The 23,024-nt window shown below is 46.6% G+C and overlaps 1 protein-coding gene across 10 annotated transcripts in view; it reads right to left on the reverse strand.

Moving 5' to 3' along the window:
* GOLM1 (golgi membrane protein 1) overlaps positions 1-23,024 on the reverse strand; it is a 77,128-nt gene that overhangs the window by 2,081 nt on the left and 52,023 nt on the right. For 8 of the 10 annotated variants that reach the window (XM_028835295.2, XM_015118012.3, XM_077966292.1 and 5 more), the window contains exons 5-9: positions 17,510-17,612; positions 12,288-12,417; positions 8,038-8,197; positions 7,056-7,322; positions 5,014-5,127 (exon numbers count right to left, since the gene is read on the reverse strand). In XM_028835295.2, coding sequence (XP_028691128.1) covers positions 5,014-5,127; positions 7,056-7,322; positions 8,038-8,197; positions 12,288-12,417; positions 17,510-17,612 — 774 coding nt within the window. Of the gene's footprint in view, positions 1-5,013; positions 5,128-5,217; positions 5,343-7,055; positions 7,323-8,037; positions 8,198-12,287; positions 12,418-17,509; positions 17,613-23,024 lie in introns of all 10 variants that reach the window. The other 2 variants (XR_013404929.1, XR_013404927.1) reach the window with 1 other exon arrangement.

Genomic DNA, 23,024 nt, shown 5'->3' on the forward strand with positions numbered 1-23,024 from the left:
CCATAAAAACCCTGAGACCCCAGCAGGCACACACAGGCAACTGGACATCGAGAAGAACACACTGGCAGAACACACCGAAAGATGCCGGCAGGCTACTGACGGCAGAACGATTCGGACGCCGAGGGAAATCTGGCCAAGGACAGTAAGAGGAGAGCCCGGCTGCTGAGCAGCCCGACTCCAGGGGAAGACCACCTTCCCACACCATCCCCCTTCGGGCTCCCCATCCATCTGCTGAGAGCTACTTCTACCACTCAATAAATCTTGCATTCATTCTCCAAGCCCACATGATCTGATTTTTTCAGTACACTAGGGCAAGAACCCAGGATACAGAAAGCCCTCTGTCCTTGCGATAAGACAGGGTCTACTTGAGCTAAGCTGAAGGAGCGCACTGCAACACACACCCACTGGGGCTCCAGGAGCTGTAAACACACAACCCTAGATGCTGCTGTGGGGTGGGAATCCATCCTCCCCACGACCTGCCCGTCCGCGTGCTCACCCTAGGGGTTTGAGCCGCGGGGCACTGAAGAAGTGAGTCACACCCCCACTGCATGCCCTGTGAGAGGGTAAGGGAACTCCTCCCCTTTTTTTTCTTTTTTGAGACAGAGTCTCGCTCTGTCACCCAGGCTGGAGTGCAGTGGTACGATCTCGGCTCACTGCAAGCTCTGCCTCCCGGGTTCACGCCATTCTCCTGCCTCTGCCTCCCGCGTAGCTCGGACTACAGGCGCCACCACCACGCCCGGCTAATTATTTGTTGTCGTCATATTTTCAGTAGAGACGGGTTTTCACTGTGTTACCCAGAATGGTCTCGATTCCCTGACCTCGTGATCCGCCCGCCTTGGCCTCCCAAAGTGCTGGGATTACAAGCGTGAGCCACTGCGCCCAGCTGGAACTCCTCCCCTTTCAAAGGGTCCAAATGGATGGCCAACAATGTGCCATGAAACAAAGCTGAAGCACCTAAAGATTCCATACTTGTTTGTAACAGTGACATACTGCCCCATATGCCATAGGAGATGGACAGTATCGAGTGCACTCATGACATTTTAATACAATCACCACGCTCCTGTGCAGCGTGATTCCCTTGCTACTGCACTTCGAACGGCACACGCTGCCTCCTGAGAGCCGTCCCCAGCTTCAGACAGCTCTTGTGACTCCAAAGCTCTCCCTTTACAGAGCTGATGTCTGTGTAGCTTCTACCATCTGGTCTTACTCTATCCTTTCACACATAGAAAACATAAAAAGGAACATCACAAATAAAACCTAAAACCATGGTCTTGATTTATAACTATGGCACATTAAATGGTAGTTTAATGACTATTCATTTAAATAACTGCCTTATTAAATTAATGGTATCTGTTAAAGGCTCTAATAAAGTTGGAGCTAATGCTTTTTTCTTCCAACTTCCCTGGAGCAAGTAAAGTCTCACTATTTCAATGACAATCTTAATGTTGAAGCTGATGTTGACATTTCTTCAGCTTCTTCAGAGAGCTACCAAGGCACTCATCTTCTTTACCTTACCTACTTTGTTTCAAACCTTGCACAAGGTCAAGTCCTTAGGACGATGTGAGTGTAGGAAATGAGAGATCCAAAAAGGCTTCACCGCAAAGTCAAGCATTTAGTAGGACACTAGGCCCAATTTAAAAGGTTTCAGAGCCAGGCGCAGTGGCTCACACCTGCAATCCCAGCACTTTGGAAGGCTGAGGCAGGCGGATCACCTGAGGTCAGGAGTTCGAGACCAGCCTGGCCAACATGGTGATACCCTGTCTCTACTAAAAATACTAAAAATACAAAATTAGCTGGGCACGAGCCTGTAATCCCAGCTCCCAGCTACTTGGGAGGCTGAGGCAGGAAGATCATTTAAACCTGGGAGGTGGAGGCTGCAGTGAGCCAAGATCATGCCACTGCACTCCAGCCTGGGCAAAAACAGCAAGACTCCGTCTCAAAAAAAAAAAAAAAAAAAAAAAAATGTTGTTAGAATAGAGGTAAGACAGTGACCAGACCGTGAAACATGCTCAAGAACACACATGAGTGGAGTCAATGACAAAGAACAGAAAGAGACTTTGTATTTGCTTCAAAGTCTGGCTGCTAGTGTATTTTGCCATTTGCCTTTTTAAAAAATTGCCTAAATGAAGATAGCTGAAAATTCAAATGAGGACTTGCATTCTAAAAATTCCAAACTCTGCCAACTGAAACAACTGACATCCTGGATAAATATAAAAGATAATTTTTAGGGGGACACTGTTGAAGAATCAGACAAGCACAGATTGAGGGACTTTCCACCAAATAACTGGGCCCCTATCCTGCAAAATAGACCCACACCACAAATGAGAAAGACAGAAACTGCTCCACGATAAAGAACACTACAGAGGTCTGATAATAAATGCAGTCTATCATCCTGAACCAAAAACAAGACATGAATTGGACACTCACTAAATCTGAACGAAGTCTACAGATAATGGCATCGTATCAACATTAATTTCCTTATTTTGGTAATTTTACTATGGTTATATAAGATGTTAACAACTGGTGAACCTGGGTGAAGGGTACACAGAAATTTTTTGCTTTTTAAAAAAATCTAGATTATTTCAAAATGAAAAGGTAAAAAAATGTAAGTATTAAAACATTAAATGAATAATGCATTGGCCAAATGGTAATAAAAGAAGGCATTGTTAGCCAGACGTGGTGGCTCACGCTTGTAATCCCAGCACTTTGGGAGGCCAAGGCAGGAAGATCACGAGGTCAGGAGATCGAGACCATCCTGGCCAATACGGTGAAACCCTGTCTCTACTAAAAATACAAAAAGTAGCTGAATATGGTGGCGCGCACCTCTAGTCCCAGCTGCTTGGGAGGCTGAAGCAGGAGCATCGCTTGAACCCAGGAGGCAGAGGTTGCAGTGAGCCGAGATCATGCCACTGCACTCCAGCCTGGGCAACAAAGCAAGACTCGGTCTGAGAAAAAGACAAGACAAGACACTGGCAAGATCAGCAAGGCCAAAACTGAAGTGAAGTAGTTGTTACAACTACTCCTGCTGCCCTGAGGATTTCTGCTGAATTCTGAAGTTTATGATGATATTTTAAAAGTAGTCACACTCAGAGGAAGACGGGAAAATAATTCAGTCATGAAAACTGTTAAATAAAAAGGAAAAAAATCAAGCATTTATCCTAATACCTACCTTATAAAAACAATACCACTGAAGTGAAAAAAATCAAGCATTTATCCTGTCTACCTTATACAAACAATACCACTGAAGTGTCTTTTTTTTTTTTTTTCTTTTTGAGGCGGAGTTTCACTCTTGTTGCCCAGGCTGGAGTGCAATGGCACAATCTCAGCTCACTGCATCCTCCGCCTCCTGAGTTCAAGCAATTCTCCTTCCTCAGCCTCCCAAGTAGCTGGGATTACAGGCATGCGCCACCACACCCAGCTAATTATCTTATATTTAGTAGAGACGGGGTTTTACCATGTTAGGTTGGTCTTGAACTCCTAACCTCAGGTGATCCACCCTCCTTGGCCTCCCAAAGTGCTGGGTTACAGGCGTGTGCCACTACGCTCAGCCGAAGTGTCTATTTCTAAGAACATTCCAGTTAACAAATGACATAAAAATGAATTGATACAGGCATTGACTATCAACTGGTATCACAAAAAGAAAGACACCAGGTTGCAGTTAGCCAAGATTGCACCACTGCACTTCAGCCTGGGCAATGAAGCGAGACTCCAACTCAAAAAAAAAAAAGAAGCCAGAAATGACGTGCCTCCCGATGAAAGAACACACCACCACTTATCTTACCGAGGGCTTGAGCCTGGACCTGAGTCTCATCAAGCCTCTGGGTCTAGCTGCCACTCTACAGAAAAGAGGCCAGGAGAACTCGCTTAACTGCCCCGTGACTCTACAATCAGCAGTATCCAGGCTGTGGGAAACCAGTCACATGGCTTGGGTTCTCTTGTTGAGACGGAGTTTCACTCTTACTGCCCAGGCTGGAGTGCAGTGACACGATCTCGGCTCGCTGCAACCTCCGCCTCCTGGGTTCAAGTGATTCTCCTGCCTCAGCCTCCCGAGTAGCTGGGACAACAGGCACGCACCACCACGCCCGGCTAATTTTTTGTATTTTTAGTAGAGATGGGGTTTCACCGTGTTAGTCAGGATGGTCTCGATCTCCTGACCCCATGATCTGCCTGCCTTGGCCTCCCAAAGTGCTGGGATTACAGGCGTGAGCCACCACACCTGACCCAGAAAAATGTATTTTAAGAAAGTCCATAGTGATACCAAAACAAGCAAGTGTGTGGGAGGAGGGAGAGGGGTTCCTTACACAATGTCAAGTACTAAATGTGCTGGGATGGCAGCATGTAAAATGTCACCGCTTGGGCAGTGTTCATCAATGGATGGTAAAGCCACACAAGTTCAAAGCCTCCTCTTCCAGATGATGTACTAATAGCAAAAGGAAAATGCCCTTCTGAGACCTCGTGGGCACGTTAGCTAAGGGATCAACCAACCACCAGCAGGACCACCTGCTGTTATGCCTCCTGGGGAGAAGCAAGAATTCATCAGCCTGAATCCATCACAAGCAGACAGACAAGGCCAGAGTTTGATATATTCTACAAGATACTGGCCTGGACTCTTCAAAAATTCAAAATAACACTACAAAGGGCAGCTCTCATAATTGCCTGGAAGCTCTATGCACATCCCGGGGCTTTCCATCTGGGAGGCAGACTGATTTAAGTAGTGACCTAGCCATTTTGTTTGCAAATCCCCGAAAGTCACTGAAAAATCATCCTACTTAAAGACTTGAGCCACACTGAGTATGTTTCCAGAAACGATGCAGGCTTTCATCAACTTAGGCTTCTCAACCCTCACCTCCCTCCACTGCCCCTGGTTTCAAAGGCTCCCAAAGAAGAGACGGTCTCTTTGCAATGACCCATTAATTACAATATAATGTTGGGGATTCACTGGATAATCACAGCGAAGGACCAGGAAGGGGAAATGAAAGTTGACCTTGCCACCGACCCAGGCCCCATTCTTACCATCTATGTTTCTGTCATTCCCTGCCAGGGCTGCCTGCTTGTCTGTCTCAGATTCCGCCTCATTTTCATCCATGTTGTAGTCATCTTCTCCTCTCAGTTTCTGCTGGTTTCTCCCTGTAAAATTAGCACATAAAACATAAGCTACATCATTTCTGTCTTGATGTCACAGGAGTATCGAGCACAGGTGCTGGGTGTTAGCCATACTTGCTCACAATCAGGTCTGTCGGCTGCCTCTCCGGAAATGGTAGGGACGCATGGGCTGGGTTCCGGGACAAACACGTGCATTATGTGTACTCCACTTGAACTCTGAATCTAGAGACGGCATGGCCCTAAATAAAAGGGTGCATTCTAGGCTGAACACGGAGAAACTAGCGAACAACTCAAATCTCAAGGTAAAAGAAAGTGCCACTGTTTTGGGAAGGAACGGGTATCTATAGTTAATGACAGCATCTCCTTAGAATGGAGAGAGGAAATGGAGCTGCCGCCGTGAGCCACAGGAGAAACCTCCCTCATACTTACAGTGGGAGAACCCACTACTCTATTCACCCCTGGAGGGGCAGCAGCCAGAGAAGATGAGGACAAAAGGCTTTCAAGAGACCTACTCAAAGGGTTTAACTTACATATTTTATATGTGTATGCAGGCGGGTAAACAAAATCTTTTTTTTTTTTTTTTGAGATGGAGTCTGGCTCTGTCGCCCAGCAAGGAGTGCACTAGCGCAATCTGGGCTCACTGCAAGCTCTGCCTCCCGGGTTCAAGTGATTCTCCTGCCTCAGCCTCCCGAGTGGCTGGGATTGCAGGCATGTGCTGCCACGTCCAGCTCATTTTTTAGTTTTAGTAGAGACGGGGTTTCACCATGTAGGCCAGGATGGTCTCGATCTCCTGACCTCGTGACCTGCCCACCTCAGCCTCCCAGAGTGCTGGGATTACAGGTATGAGCCACCGCGCCCGGCCAAACAAAATCTTTTTTAAAAGTGCACACCTGGAAAAGCAGCTCTAGCCTATTTCTCTGGCTCACTGCCTGGGGTGGAAACTGCACAGGCCTGCGTGTTTCTTCAAGTGAGGTCACCACCCCTGCGTCTAGAAGCAGGTGCATCCTACAGGCACTGTGGCATCTCAGGCCCACCTTTTGTTACACTTCGTGACCAGCCGCTGAGGGGTCTGATGCTGCGGCGCCACAGGCTGAGCCAGCCGGTGGGATCTCCCTGCCTCACACACCATGAGCGTCTCCTTGCCGGGTGGGCACGGAACACAGCGACCCAGCAGGGATACTTAGCGGGAGGCTGACAACATGCACTTCTGTAACTGGAACTTGGGAGGACACGTTCTTCAGAAAGACAATGAAGTGAAAATTAGATTGAAATGGAATCAGGGTAACTTCTGCAAATCAGTGTATTCTCCAACTTGTGTGACTGGTCCACCCCAGAGCGCAGGTGTCATATCCTCAGAAGTGTTCCTGGCTCAGGTGGGAAGGACATTTTCCACATCGGAAGGGACTGAAATACATCCCGGAATAGTCGGTTGATCTCTGATTCCTACCCTTTATTTCTTTAAACAGAAAAAAGTCAACCAAACCAAAAAGGATTCCCATGTCAAGTTTCCTCAATGTTCACATGCGCATGAACCTTCATCTACCCAATACTCCTTCCTTCCTTCAGTCGTTCACTCACTAGGCACTGATTGTCTAAATGGCACCAGACACTGCACGACAGTGGAGATGCAAAGATGGGCCATGTGGCCGGCCTGCCAGGAGGAGGTGTCCCCTGGATGCTAAGCACCCATCTCCAGGCCGCCCACCTGCAAGGTCCCCGCGACTCCCTGCCGATACTGCGTCTAAAACCTCGAGTTCTGGAGCATGTGCTGCTCTTCCTTCCCGCCTCCCTCTTGAAAACGACTAAGAAACCTTCAAACGAAAAGGAACTGGCAAATTGTGGACTGTGTTTGGTCAAATTCAGGGTGCTCCGTCGGTGCTGGGAAGGAGATGGAGGTGGCTGGGTGTCTGGTGGAAGGGAGTCCACGGCGGCCCCCGAAGCTTCACACCCACCTTCCCTGGCAGCTTCCTGCTCCTCCTCCTGTCCATCGGGGATGACAAGCTGGTCTCGCTCGGGGCCCTCCATCTCCGGATTTTCCTGGCTCACTGACAGGGCAGCTGGCACCTGTGGGGTCCGGCCCAGTTCTCTGGCTCCCCCGAAGCCTCTTCCGTCTACAGGTCTGTCTTCCACCACCTGCTCCCGGCCTGGCTCCTGTGGCAGCCCCAGCCTGTCCCTCTGAGGCTCCTCCTCACTCACCACCTGGATCTCATTGATTTCCTCTGTGCACAGAACACAGTTAGCTGTGACCTCACCAGCATTTGATTTAAAAAAAAAAAAAAAAGAAAGAAAAACCTCATTCCACTCAATTCCCAGAACCTTCCCAAGGAATGGGGGTGGGGTGGGCTGCACACAGGAGAACCACCAGGTAGCTCCTTTTGTGATCTCAGCCACCGACTGCAGGCCTCTCTGTGCCTGCGGCTCATCGTCAGAACCGCGACGAAGGGAAAAGTAGCTTACCAAAAAAAAAAACAGAACAAAACAAAAGCTGGACTCAATTATCTTGACAAGGTACAAAGGGAAGAGGGTGTCCTGCTGAGTGACCTGATCGTCTTGTCCGCTGGAGACAAGCACTTGGGAGCCAGGGCAGGCAGGCTCACCTGGGGCTTGCCCATGGACAGCAGCCTCCTGGTTCCCAGTGTCTGCGGCTCGGCCTCCTCCCCCGAGGCCCACAAGCCCACCCACGTCCTGCATAAAGGTGCAGCCTGGGCCTTTCTCTACACAGCCGCCAAAGGACAAGGCGCTTCGTTCAGAGGAGGAGACATCAGTCAGACACACAAGAAGCCCCAGTGCCGCAGTTCCAGGTGCCCAGAGAGACACACCCGCTCCCGGCTGCCCGCTGCTGGGTTCACTGACTGCTCAGCAGCTCGCTGGGACCGCTGCCTCTGACGGGGCTCTGGAGAGCAGGGGACAGGGCAACTGCTGGGCTCTGCTTACCTTTCTCAACTTGTCTCTTCGAATCCAAAACCACTTCGGAACTGGGGGCTGGAGTCTGGAACTTGCTGTTACCGGGCACGTTTCCTTTCCCTTGTGGCACCTCTGCACGTGGCAGGCCTGCTGCCTGCTGCCTGGGCTGAGGCTCGCTGAGGGCTTGAAGCTGAAACAGAAGCACAGGACAGAAAGCCAGGGCAGGGCTCTGTGAGCAGAAGCCGTACAAGAATCCCGCCAATCCCACCACCACATCCTTCCGACCACGACCCCGAGAAACGCCACAGTCTACTCTGGTCACGCCCTGGTCACGTGGCGTACATCAGAAGACAAGAGGTTGAGTCAAGGTCTCCCAGAAAGTACTGTCAAGACAGAATAAAACTGGGCAGAGATTCTGCTGAGGGGAAGCTTTTATAGAATCATAAAATACCTAGGCGGAAGATCAACAAAAAAGAAGACATGAACACCACAAATGCTCCCTGACAGAACGAACATCTCCAGAACCCTCAGCCCAGCAAGGGGAAATGCACCTGCTTCTCAGGTACACACGGAATATTTTCCGGGATGAACAAATGGCAGGCCACAAAGCAAGCCTCCATACACTTAAATAACTAAAATCACACAAAGTGAATTATCTAACAGCAATGGAATGGATTATAAATCAAAACAGAATGAAACTTGTGACATTTGCAAATATTTGGAAATTAAACCACACACTCCTAAATCACCAGTGAGTCCAACAATAAACCACAAGGCAAATTAGAAAATGCTTGGCCAGCCAGGTGCGGTGGCTCACGCCTGCAATCCCAGCACTCTGGGAGGCTGAGGCAGGCGGATCACCAGAGGTCAGAAGTTTGAGACCAGCCTGGCTAACATGGTGAAACCCCATCTCTACTAAAAATACAAAAATTAGCTGGGCGTCATGGCGGGCGCCTGTGATTCCAGCTACTTGGGAGGCTGAGGCAGGAGCATCGCTTGAACCCGGGAGGCGGAGGTTGCAGTGAGCAGAGATCATGGCACTTGCGCTCCAGCCTGGGCGACAGAGCGAGACTCTGACTCAAAAAAAAAGAAAATGCTTTGACACAAAACAAAAACACAGCATACCAAAACTTACGGGAAGCAGCTCCAGCAGTGCTGAGGAGGAACGTAAGACTTCGAGTTTTCAGTTCCTCACGTGAGAAGCTTACAAGTTACCACTCAGTCCTAACAACAAGTAAAAAGCTAAACAGACTGAAAAGTTACCAGCTCTTCTTGGATCCATAGGAGAGGTGAGGACAGAGTGTAAATCACTGTCCTCAAGCCTGGAGACAGGGTCCAATACGGTGAGTCCCGGCTCACCAGGACAGGCTTGGGCAGACGTCACCGAGGGAACTGGTGTTGGGGTGGGAGAGCCTGACCTGTCATGTATGAACTGTTTGAGGCTCAGTGTGGATGAGTCTGAGAGTTAAAAACCTGCCCCAGCTGGGTGTGGTGGCTCATGCCTGTAATTCCAGTACTTTGGGAGGCTGAGATGGGCTGATCCCCTGAGGTCGGGAGTTCGAGACCAGCCTGACCAACATGGAGAAACCTGAGATCTACTAAAAATACAAAATTAGTCAGGTGTGGCAGTGCATGCCTGTAGTCCCAGCTACTCAGGAGACTGAGGCAGGATAATTGCTTGAACCCGGGAGGCAGAGGTTGCGGTGAGCCAAGATTGCGCCACTGCACTCCAGCCTGGGCAACAAGAGCGAAACTCCAACTCAAAAAGAAAGAAAGAAAAAAAAAGTAAAAAAGCTGCCGCAGTCGTAAAGGGCTCCCATACTTACAAGTTTTACCCCTAGGAACTCAACCAGGCTCTCAGTAAATATCAGAGAAAAATTGGCTTGTGCTTCCAGCAGGTGGCCGGGGAAAGGAACCACTCTGAAACAGGCCACAGAGCTCTGTTCTCCTTAACCAGGCTGGCCCTCAGGAGGAGTGTATTACCCAGAGCCCCTGCTGGGATATTATCAGAGCCTAACTGACCTGGGGGAATGAAACACCCAACTCCAGTAAGCTCGACTTCCACATGGGAGAAGGAAGCTACTCAACTCCAGCGCATTCTAGCCACTCTGTCCCACTGGGGTAGGGAGTGGGTACTAAGCAGCATAGGGGACATACACAGCCAAGGGATTCAGGCTCACTGAAAACCCTCATACTTACAGCACACTGATTTTTGACAAAGGTGCCAAGACAATTCAGTGGGGGAAAAGCAGTCTTTCTTTCAACAAGTGATACTGAGACAACTTGATATCCACACACACACAAGAATGAAGCGGGAGCTCTACCTCACACCATATGCAAGAATTAAATTAACTGAAAATGAATCATAGGCCTAGATGTAAGAACTAAGAATGATAAAACTCTGAGAAGAAAATGCAACAGGAAATCTTCAAGACCTCAGGTCAAAGTGTTCCCAGATAGAACACCAAGAACACACAACAAAAGAAAAAACAAATACAATGGATTTTGTCAAAATTAAGAACTTTTGTGCTTCAACTAAACACCAGCAAGAAAGTGAAAAACCCCACAGAATTGAAAAAAAAAAAAACTTGCAAATCATATGTCCATTATATCTTTAGTAAAATAGATTCTAAAAACTTACAACTCAAAAATAACTCAATTAAAAAATGAGCAAAGGACCTGAATAGACATTTCTCCAAAGAAGATATACAAATGGCCAGTGAAGCATGTGAAAAGATGCTCAGTATCATTAGGGATATCATAGTTATTAGGGAAATGCAAACCCAAACGACAATAAGCTACCACTCCACACCTGCTAGGAAGGGTATCATGAAAAAGGCAGTATCAAGGGTTGGCAAGGATGTGAAGAAACTGGAGCCCTCATAAACTGCTGGTGGGAGTGGAAAATGGTATGGCCACTTTGGAAGAAGTCTGGGAGTTTCTCAATAGGTTAAATGTAGATTATCATATAACCCAGCAGCTCTACTCCTAGGTAATATCCAAGAGATATGAAAACATATGACCACACAAAAGCTTCATGTTCATACGGCATTATTCATAATAGCCAAAATGTGGAAACACTCCAAATGCCCATCAACTGATGACGAATAAACCACATGTGGTCCATCCACAGGATGGATTAATCAGCCACTGAAGGGAATGCAGTACTGATGCATGCTGCAACCCTGATGAGCCCTGAAGCATTTATACTCAGTCAAAGCAGCCAGACAGGCCAGGCGCAGTGGCTCATGCCTGTAATCCCACCACTTTAGGAAGCTGAGGTGGGCGGATCACTTGAGGTCAGGCGTTCGAGACCAGCCTAGCCAACATGACGAAACCCCATCTCTACTAAAAGTACAAACGTTAGCCAGGCCTGGTGGTGGGTGCCTGTAACCCCAGCTACTCGGGAGGCTGAGGCAGGAGAATCGCTTGAACCTGGGAGGCGGAGGTTGCAGTGAGCCGAGATCACGCCACTGCACTCCAGCCTGGGCAACAGAACGAGATGCCCTCTCAAAAAAAAGCCAGACACAAAAGGCCACACATATATGATTCTATTGACGGGAAATTGTCCAGATGAGGCAAATCAAGAGACACAAAGTAAATTAGCAATTGGCTGTCTAGGGCTGTGGGGACTGAAGGTAAATGAAGAGAGAACTAAGAGATACAGAGTTTCTTTTGTGCCAATAAAAATGTTCTGAAATTGACTGTGGTGATGGCTGCATAATTTTGTGAATACACCCAGAACCCATGAATTGTAAATTTTCTATGAATCATAGGGAATGCAAATTATATCTTAATAAAGCTGCTATAGTTTTTTAAAAACCAACCAAAGATCACCCAGAAGGCTTCGAGCAGCAGCTTCGTGGGCTGTGCTCTGCACGGGAGGCAGAATGAGAGCACGAGACATGGAGCTGGCCAGACCTGAGGCCTTGATGGGCTCTACCACTGACCAGGTGGTGTGACGCTGCCACAGAACTTCACCCCTCCCGTGGGCCTGGGGTCCTCAAATCAGGAAAACAGCAACTCTTTCCCAGGCTGGCTGCGAGCTGTAAATACGATAATTCCCGTAAAGCCCTGAGCCTGGGAAGTGGGACTGGAGGCCAGCACCCTTGGTTAGGGTCCAGTCATCCCAGGACCAGGTTCTCCTTTGTTGTATCTCAGGGAGCCAAGCCCACAAGGGAGGGCAGAGTCTAGAGAAAGCCAGGCAGCACATAAAAGAAACAAAATGCTTCAGGATAGGGGTACCTTCTAGAAACTCTTGGCAAAAATTCCCCAGTTACCTGCTGTCTCTGGTCGTTGTTTTCACTCAGGTCTCTGGAAGCTACAGCTTCGTTCCCCTTTTTGGTGACCTCTTCTATTCGCTCCTCACACTGTTCCTTCACCTCCTTCATCTGACTGATGCACTGGCTCCTTTGGTGAGAGAAAGCAAAGGAAGGGCCTGATGTCTGTGGCTGTGTCTCTGCTGGACGGTGACATCCACTTCCATAAGAGACACGGACCATCTTCCGGCTTCAGGCGCTTCATCTGAAGAGCGCGCTTAAGACAGGGCAACATGTGTGCGTTCAACGATTAAACAACTAAAAGAAACACACTAAAAATAATCATCCCATTGTTCTAAAGCAGTGAACTTTACTGATTAGGAAAAAAATTTTTTTTAACATACAATCTGTAGAATAAAAAAGTACATATATGTTTTGGTCTTCGTCCCTGGCTACTGCCACAGAGCTCTTAAAACCCTTGGAAGTTCCTGAGGGGGTATCTGGCTCGTCACAACCAGCCCCTCTGGACCAGACTTGAGTTTATACTAATGAGGGGTCTTGGGAGTGGGGAAGGATGGGCGTCAGAGAGTTTCAGGGCGGAGGCTGACTGCCAGAAGAACCCGCCACATGTCTGGAAAGTTGGAACTTTCAGCTCCACCTCCTCCGGGGTGGGGAGAAGGACTGGAGATTGAGTTCAACCCCGTGGCTGACAGTTTTATCAATCATGCTATATAAAAGACTCAGACAAACTCCGGACCACAAGGCTTAGGGAGCTTTCGGGCTGGGGAATATCATGATGCACTGGATGGGAATGGCTGACTCCACGGGGCGGCCGCTCCTGTCCCCACCATGGCACCAGCCCTCACCTTAGGACTCTACCACTGGGCTGTTGTGCAAAAGTCAAAACAGCTTTCCTGAATTCCGTGACAGTCATTCTGGCAAATGATCAAACCTGAGGGGGTGGTAGGTAATCCTAAAGCTGTGGCCAGCCAGGCAGAAATGAGGGGGGCTGGGGGACACGTGGGACTTGTGGCTGGCATCTGAAGTGGGAGCAGGCGTGTGGGGTGGAGCCACTTAACCCGGGGGTCTGTGCTAAGTGGGGAGTATCAAAACTTGAACTGGAGGACACTCAGCTGAATTGTTGTTGCATTGCTTCAGCTTTCTGCCTGGAATTTATTTGAAGAGTATTTCGACAAGTGCCAGAGCTATGAAGTAATTAGAATTACCCACTCATTTTGTAAATAAGAATGCTAAGGGGTGACACGGTTGTCTGGCACGGACCAGGGTCAGAGACAGGCGGAAACCGAAGCCAGACTCCAGGGCACTTTCCTGTCGTGCTCTCTCTACCACACAGCTCGCCTTTTCTGAGTCGCAGGCATTTCAGAGCCAAATGTGAGTGAGGACCACACTCAACCTCTGCCTCTTGGAATATACCCTTCAGTGCAAAGCACCATGGGGTCACAATGTACCACACACGGAGAAGAGGACCAGGTGCTGCGGAAACAATGCAGTGCAGAGTTCCTGACGTGGGACAGCTGAGAGATCAGGTGAAAATTTCATTTAAATACAATGCTCACAAACATACAAGCCACAGGTGGTAGACTAGTGCACAGGAGCCGAAACAGAGCGAACAAAAAGCTGTCTGTATACTGTAGAACTGAATGAGCAGGTCATTTGCTATCCCTGAACCTTTAAACCTGCAAAGGGGAAGTACTGGTTGCCCCAGCTCCCAGCCCCGCTAAAATCAAGTACAAAGAGCCTTTATCTCCCAGCCTTGCAGATGAAGTGCGGCTTTCCACGTTCCAGCTTGAGAGCCAGGAGCCGAACTACCTCCATCCTCAATTCTGAGACAAAGGTCATGCAGATTGTGATAGCGTTTTCCTGAAGACTCAGGTTGGCTTTTTCTTACACGTAACTGGCAAGTATTCCAGCACTAACTGGAGCTAAATTGGAGAGAAATACAGGACTTGGCCACTAGTGATTATTCTAACTGGGGCAACTGATGGCCAGAGTACCACTGATGGAACATGTTCACTACAAGGATCTATGGGGGCAGGTGATTCCATCACCCAGGGCACCGACCATCACTGTATTACTTTACGTTCCAGTATCAACACTGGAAACTGTCTCCTCATAGCAGGGAGATGAGATGGCGAGTGGTTCATCTCATGTGCTGACTCCAGGTGTTTCAGGGAGAAAGAACGCAAGGCTATTTTCAGATGGAGAGCAGTAATTGCTTAGCGATGCCTGCCACAGGTGTAGGAGAGTAAAAAGTGGGATGTGTGCTGGCTGATTCAAACAGAAAGAACGCTAAGAACACTACCTTGTACATCAGGAAACCTGGCCTTTCCATCAGCTTTTGTGTTCTTGGCACTGCCTTCTATAGAAGGATTAGACCAGACAGGATGTTTTAAGGGAGGGAGTGCAGAATTAAGGGAGGGCCCGAAGAATTTGCACAAATTGCACACTTTAGGCAGGTGTCCATTTATAAGTTTGCTGACAAAGTGTTCGTACTTTGTATCAGATTCTCTCAAAGGGCCTATAAACCAAAGAAAGTTAAGAATAACTAGCTCTTTTTTGCTTCCAACACTCCACGAACATTATCCCTGGGAAGCATCGCATATCTGGTACAGGGCCTTGGGCACAAGTAGTGAAACAGACGCAGCCAGAAAGAGCTTTCAATCTAGGTATCAACCTGCCAGGAGCAAAAGGAGTGCATCCTACAAGTGTCTCCAGCCCAGCTTAGAGGTGTCCACCCATCGCCTGGGCCCAAGCTCTCCTACATGGGGAGCAGAGATTCCTTCTTTGTCACTGGGCTCTGATTTCCAGCTAGGTCAAAACCTTCTGGGGCAACATTTATCAAGTGAGGCCATTTGTGGCTTTTTATGTTTCAATCTATATGAGGGAAATATTTGTATTAAGGTGTCTTTAAGGATGAATAAGAAGACTGAGGTACTTCATTTCTGTCTAAATGCAATTCTTTAATTATCAGCCTAACTCAAGGTTTCTCAGCCTTAGCACTGTATATGTTTTAGGCCAGATAAAACGTGACTGTGGGAAGCTGTCTTGTGGATTATAGGATGTTTAGCAGTGTGCCTGGCTTCTACCCACTAGATGCCAGCAGCAGCCTCCTTGTAAGCCGTGACAGACGAAAATGTCTCCAAACATTGCCAAAGGCCTATTGGGACAAGACTTCCCCCACATGAGAACCACTGGCATAGCTGAATAAGGTTCCACACACGAGTGACAATCACATTTCCCTTCTACTGACTGGCTGCTCATGTCCTCTACAGAGACGTGTACTTGGGGCTTCATGTTTTCAGTTGTACATGGTTATAAAGTTAGTAGGAAGATATTACGGCAGGTGGACAATGTTTTGGAGGAACATGGAAATCCCCAAGAACGCAATGCATGTGAGACAACTGATTCTCCCAGGTTGCTGGTGACCATGCAGACGGCTCAAATCTTTTCAGAATGCAATTTGACAATTCACACCCAGCAACAGGCTAAACTACAGATGAGCCTTTTAGAAGGAAATAATCCAAAATAGTAATTTTTAAAAGACAGGAGCTATATGGATGTTTTAAATATAATCCAAGTAATATACTTTTTTAAATTTAAAAATTAAAAAATAAGAGGCTGGCTGGGCGCAGTAGCTCACACCTGTAATCCCAGCACTTTGAGAGGCCAAGGCGAACGGATCACTTGAGGTTAGGCGTTTGAGACCAGCCTGGCCAATATGGTGAAACCCCATCTCTACTAAAAATACCAAAATTAATCAGGTGTGGTGGTGCGTGCCTGTAATCCCAGCTACTCAGGAGACTGGGGCAGGAGAATCACTTGAACCCAGGAGGCAGAGGTTGCAGTGAAGCGAGATCGCGCCACTGCACTCCAGCCTGGGAAACCAGAGCAGCGAAACTCCATCTCCAAAAAAAAAAAAAAAAAAAAAAAAAAAGATCCTATAGCTAATGTGTTGTCATTATTTAGGAGAAAAATTATGGCAATGGATATTTTTATCCTTAAAATCCCTTTTTATCACTGTATATCTACCTAATTTTGCTTTTAAAAATAAAATTTTTGTGGCCGGGTGCGGTGGCTCACACCTGTAATCCCAGCACTTTGGGAAGCCGAGGCGGGCAGATCATGAGGTCAGGAGTTTGAAACCAGCCTGACCAATGACACGGTTTTAGTAGAAACCCCGGGTATTGTGGCAGACACCTGTAATCCCAGCTACTCAGCAGGCTGAGGCAGAAGAACTGCTTGTATCTGGGAGGTGGAGGTTGCAGTGAGCTGAGATTGCACTGCTGCACTCCATCCAGCCTGGGGGACAGAGTGAGACTCCATCTCAAAAAAAAAAAAAAAAATATATATATATATATACACACACACACACACACACATATATACACACACACACATATATATACACATATACACACACACATACATAATACAAGTAAGTAAAAGAATGATTAAATTTTTTTGATGATGACTGCAATTAAGTAAACATTCGTGTGAACTTGGGCATGGACTGGATAGAGTTAAGTCAAAGGGAAAAGGGCAGTCATGAGGGCTGGGCTGTGGGTGGCTGGTTCTCTCTGAATCCCAAACTGCCTACACATTAGCTGTATTGTTTTTATGAGGGAAAAAAGTGGAAAAAATAAACACAACCTTATCCTGTGACCTGTAAGCTGGTTTTTACTATCTTCCCACGGGGCTTAGCTCACTTTTCAATAGTTTAATATTGCTTGGCTTTGATTATAAAAGTACTCCATTCTCACTGTACTTAATGCAAAAATTTGGAAAATCACTGAAAAGTCTAAAAAAAACCCAAAATGCCCACACCGTGATCACCAGGCAATAAACTATTACTATACCAATATTTTGCCAAAATGTCTTTTAGTCCACGAATCTGATTTAGCTCACGTGGGCACCTGTGAAACACATTTTTAAAGCTTTATGTTGTTGACTTCACCAGTACACCTGTGCCTGACAGAGGTTTTAAGTTACATTTTAAGACATGCTGAGAAATTCGTTTCCTGCTGAGAGCTGGCCTCCTTGTGCGTTTGTGTAGGACATGAATCCGAGAGGGGCCCGGGGGCCCGTGCCTTTCTCAGTCCTGCATGGAGCAGAAGGTGCATGCTCTATCATAGGTTACGTCTCCATCCGCCACCCTCAGCGTAACCCCCTGCCCCGGGTGGCGGGCACCCTGTACTGTGGCACGCACTCTGAGGTGCACTTACAGGTCGTAGGAGAACTTCCTCTCCAGGTTGGTCTGGTTCTTCTGAAACTGGAGGACATCCTGCTGCAGCCTGCCGTAATTCCTCTGCAGGGTCTTCAACTGGTCTACACCAAGGGGACAAGGAATTGCACAGGTTACTGGCACAATAATGTCATGCATTCATTCAAAATATGACAGAGGCAGACTCACACATCAGACCATAAACGGCAAGGACAGAGCAGGACAAAGGAGGGGACGGACAAAAAGCTGAAAACACAGCCCCTCCCCACAGTCACTACACCCCAGCCGTGGAGAGAGCGGTGGAGAGAGCTCCGGAAGAGCAGCAACCCGGAAGAACCTGCGTCTTCATCCTTTTCCAAACGTCTCTCTTAAAGCTCCCTTTTGGCCGCTAGCCTTTAACGTATATCGGAAGCTTCTATGTGCCTGGTCTCCTTCGTAGACATCATAAGCCCCGAGCTGTCCCCAAAGGTCACACATTCCACCCTGCCCTCATCCCCAGCCGACTCATCCTTCCATCTGTAAAACACTGATTTTTGACGTTTGGTCAGATAAGCAGCCACTCCTGCTGACACCCTGCCCTCGGCCACCAGGCTACCTGCCAGCATCCTCCCTCCAGTCATTTATTCACAGCCAAGCCACTCTCCAAGGCCCTGTGCCCATTTAATCACCCAACGCTCTCATCAGGGAAACAGGGGCTTTAAGGAAATTAATCAGCGCCACCCCTGCTGCCCTGATGACTCGGCTCACAAAAGAGCCCCAGTGGGCAAAGGGCCGAAACTGGGGCAGAGGGGAGGGCAGCCACCAGGGGGATACCAGAGTGGACAGGAGCAGCAGCCAGGCCCGGACACAGCCGGGACACACAGGCCAGGACATAGGTAGGCATCCCCGAGGTGTGCCCTCACAACACTAGACCTACAACAGTCTCAGGTGGAAAATGAAGTGAAATAAAACAGAAGGATTCTGTGAATTATGACACACACAACACGGACTCATCCCAAAAGCCTGCACGTGATACCGTCAAGAGACAAAGCTGTGGTGAAGAGAACAGCTGGGTGGGAGCTGGGCCCAGAGAGAGAGGGGACTGGTGACTTCGGCATGGGTGAGGGGCCCTGGAGTGGCAGGCAGGTGCCATGTTGACTGCAGTGGTGATCCGCGAGACTTTGTTAGGACTTACCCAACTGTACCCACGAGGGGTAAATGTTCTTGTATTTCAATATGCCTAACTGAACACACCCCGCAATTCAACTAAGCATGAGACAACAGAATACAATTCAGCAGTCAAAGAAATGAATGACTTGTATCACAATGGCATGGACCAATCGCAAATAACTATGCTGAGAGAGAGAAGCCAGGCAAAAAATGATACAGATGGCCTGATGCCATCTGTATGCATGCACCCAATTATTATTATTCTTTTTTAATTCTACTTTAAATTCTAGGGTACATGGGCACAACGTGCAGGTTACATATGTATACATGTGCCATGTTGGTGTGCTGCACCCATTAACTCGTCATTTACAATAGGTATTTCTCTTAATGCCATCCCTCTCCCCCTCCCCCCACCCCACAACAGACCCCAGTGTGTGATGTTCCCCACCCTGTGTCCAAGCGTTCTCATTGTTCAATTCCCACCTATGAGTGAGAATATGCAGTATTTGGTTTTCCGTCCTTGTGATCGTTTGCTCAGAATGATGGTTTCCAGCTTCATCCATGTCCCTACAAAGGACGTGAACTCATCCTTTTTTATGGCTGCACAGTATTCCATGGTGCATATATGCCACATTTTCTTAATCTAGTCTATCATTGATGGACATTTGGGTTGATTCCAAGTCTTTGCTATTGTGACTAGTGCCACAATAAACATATGTGTGCATGTGTCTTTACAGTAGCATGATTTATAATCCTTTGGGTATATACCCAGTAATGGGATCGCTGGGTCAAATGGTATTTCTAGTTCTAGATCCTTGAGGAATCACCGCACTGTCTTCCACAATGGTTGAACTAGTTTACACTCCACCAACAGCATAAAAGCATTCCTATTTCTCCACATCCTCTCCAGCACCTGTTGTTTCCTGACTATTTAATGATCGCCATTCTAACTGCTGTGAAATGGTATCTCATTGTGTTTTTGATTTGCATTTTTCCGATGACCAGTGATGATGAGCATTTTTTCATGTGTCTGTTGGCTGCATAAATGTCTTCTTTTGAGAAGTAGACACTTCAAATCCTTTGCCCACTTTTTGATGGGATTATTTGATTTTTTTTCTTCTAAATTTGTTTAGGTTCTTTGTAAGTTCTGGATATCAGCCGTTTGTCAGTTGGGTAGATTGCAAAGATTTTCTCCCATTCTGCAGGTTGCCCGTTCACTCTGACGGTAGTTTCTTTTGCTGTGCAGAAGCTCTTTAGTTTAATTAGATCCCATTTGCCTATTTTGGCTTTTGCCGCCATTGCTTTTGGTGTTTTAGTCATGAAGTCCTTCCCCATGCCTATGTCTTGAATGGAATTGCCTAGGTTTTCTTCTAGAGTTTTTATGGCTTTAGGTCTAACATTTAAGTCTTTAATCCATCTTGAATTAATTTTTGTATAAGATGTAAGGAAGGGATCCAGTTTCAGCTTTCTACATATGGCTAGCCAGTTTTCCCAGCGCCATTTATTAAATAGGGAATCCTTTCCCCATTTCCTGTTTTTGTCAGGTTTGTCAAAGATCAGATGGCTGTAGATATGTGGTATTATTTCCAAGGGCTCTATGCTGTTCCATTGGTCTATACCTCTGTTTTGGTACCAGTACCATGTTGTTTTGGCTACTGTAGCCTTGTAGTATAGTTTGAAGTCAGGTAGCATTAATGCCTCCAGCTTTGTTCTTTTGGCTTAGGACTGACTTGGCAATGCAGGCTTTTTGGTTCCATATAAACTTTAAAGTAGTTTTTTCCAATTCTGTGAAGAAAGTCATTGGTAGCTTGATGGGGATGGCAATGAATCTATAAATTACCTTGAGCAGTATGGCCATTTTCACGTATTGATTCTTCCTATCCATGAGCATGGAATGTTCTTCCATTTGTTTGTGTCCTCTTTTATTTCACTGAGCAGTGGTTTGTAGCTCTCCTTGAAGAGGTCCTTCACATTCCTTGTAAGTTAGATTCCTTCTCGTTGAAGCAATTTTGAATGGGAGTTCACTCATGATTTGGCTCTCTGTCTGTTATTGGTGTATAGGAATGCTTGTGGTTTTTGCACATTGATTTTGTATCCTGAGACTTTGCTGAAGTTGCTTATCAGCGTAAGGAGATTTGGGGCTGAGATGATGGGGTTTTCTAAATATACAATCACGTCATCTGCAAACAGGGACGATTTGACTTCCTCTTTTCCTAATTTAATACCCTCTATTTCTTTCTCCTGCCTGATTGCCCTGGCCAGAACTTCCAACACTATGTTGCATAGGAGTGGTGAGAGAGGGCATCCCTGTCTTGTGCCAGTTTTCAAAGGAAATGCTTCCAGTTTTTGCCCATTCACTATGATATTGACTGTGGGTTTGTCATAAATAGCTCTTATTATTTTGAGATACGTCCCATCAATACCTAGTTTATTGAGTTTTTAGCATGAAAAGCGGTGGAATTTTGTCAAAGGTCTTTTCTGCATCTATGGAGATAATCATGTGGTTGTCTTTGGTTCTGCTTATATGCTGGATTACGTTTATTGATTTGCATATGTTGAACCAGCCTTGCAGCCCAGGGATGAAGCCAACTTGATCGTGGTGGATAAGCTTTTTGATGTGCTGCTGGATTCGGTTTGCCAATACTTTATTGAGGATTTCTGCATCGATGTTCATCAGGGATATTGGTCTAAAATTCCCTTTTTTTGTTGTATCTGTCAGGCTTTGGTATCAGGATGACATCGGCATCATAAAATGAGTTAGGGAGGATTCCCTCTTTTTCAATTGATTGGAATAATTTTAGAAAGAATGGTACCAGCTCCTCTATGTACCTCTGGTAGAATTCGGCTGTGAATCCATCTGGTCCTGGACTTTTTTGGTTGGTAGGCTATTAATCATTGTCTCAATTCCAGAACCTGTTATTGGTCTATTCAGGGATTCAGCTTCTTCCTGGTTTAGTCTTGGGAGGGTGTATGTGTCCAGGAATTTATCCATTTCTTCTAGATTTTCTAGTTTATTTGGGTAGAGGTGTTTATAGTACTCTCTGATTGTAGTTTGTGTTTCTGTGGGGTCGGTGGTGATATCCCCTTTATCATTTTTTATTGCGTCTATTTGATTCTTCTCTCTTTTCTTCTTTATTAGTCTTGCTAGCAGTCTATCAATTTTGTTGATCTTTTCAAAAAACCAGCTCCTTGATGCATTGATTTTTTGAAGGGTTTTTTGTGTCTCTATCCCCTTCAGTTCTGTTCTAATCTTAGCTATTTCCTGCCTTCTGCTGGCTTTTGAATGTGTTTCCTCTTGCTTCTCTAGTTCTTTTAACTGTGATGTTAGGGTGTCTATTTTAGATCTTTCCTGCTTTCTCCTGTGGGCATTTAGTGCTATAAATTTCCCTCTGAACACTGCTTTGTGTCCCAGAGATTCTAGTATGTTGTGTCTTTATTCTCACTGGTTTCAAAGAACATCTTTATTTCTGCCTTCATTTTGTTATTTACCCAGTAGTCATTCAGGAGCAGATTGTTCAGTTTCCATGTAGTTGAGCGGTTTTGATTGAGTTTCTTAGTCCTGAGTTCTAGTTTGATTGCACTGTGGTCTGAGAGACAGTTTGTTATAATTTCTGTTCTTTTACATTTGCTGAGGAGTGCTTTACTTCCAACTATGTGGCCAATTTTGGAATAAGTGTGACGTGGTGCTGAGAAGAATATATTCTGTTGATTTGGGGTGGAGAGTTCTGTAGATGTCTATTAGGTCCGCTTGGTGGAGAGCTGAGTTCAATTCCTGGATATCCTTGTTAACTTTCTGTCTCGTTGATCTGTCTAATGTTGACAGTGGGGTGTTAAAGTCTCCCATTATTATTGTGTGGGAGTCTAAGTCTCTTTGTAGGTCTCTAAGGACTTGCTTTATGAATCTTGGGCATGCATCCAATTATTTAAAATGCAAACTAGTCTACATGGCAGATCAGAGGCTGCCTGAGGAAAACGGATCACCACGGCACACAAGCAAACTTTTGGGGGTGATGAATATGTTCCCTGTGTTGACTTTGGTGGAGTTACTCGACATGTATGCTCTATCAAAACTGCTGTCCAACTGAACCTTTACGTGATACCCCCCTACCCTCAGCCCCGCAGCCAGGCAGCCTCTTCAACTCTGTGTAACCCTATGTTTCCCCCAAACACATTTCACAAAGTGACTCCTTTTCACATAAGACTTTCTAATATTCTTAGAACCTGACTTAGAACTAGAACTCTAAACCAGCAATGATCAAAAGAACTCTAATGCAAGTTGTATAGGGAATTTTTAACTTCCCAGTAGCCACACTTTTAGAGTAAAAATTATTCAACCCAACAGATGATGTAGCCCAACAGTATGGACC

This window comes from Macaca mulatta, chromosome 15 (genome assembly GCF_049350105.2).
Source record: "Macaca mulatta isolate MMU2019108-1 chromosome 15, T2T-MMU8v2.0, whole genome shotgun sequence".
In the NCBI taxonomy this organism is placed as follows: Eukaryota; Metazoa; Chordata; class Mammalia; order Primates; family Cercopithecidae; genus Macaca; species Macaca mulatta.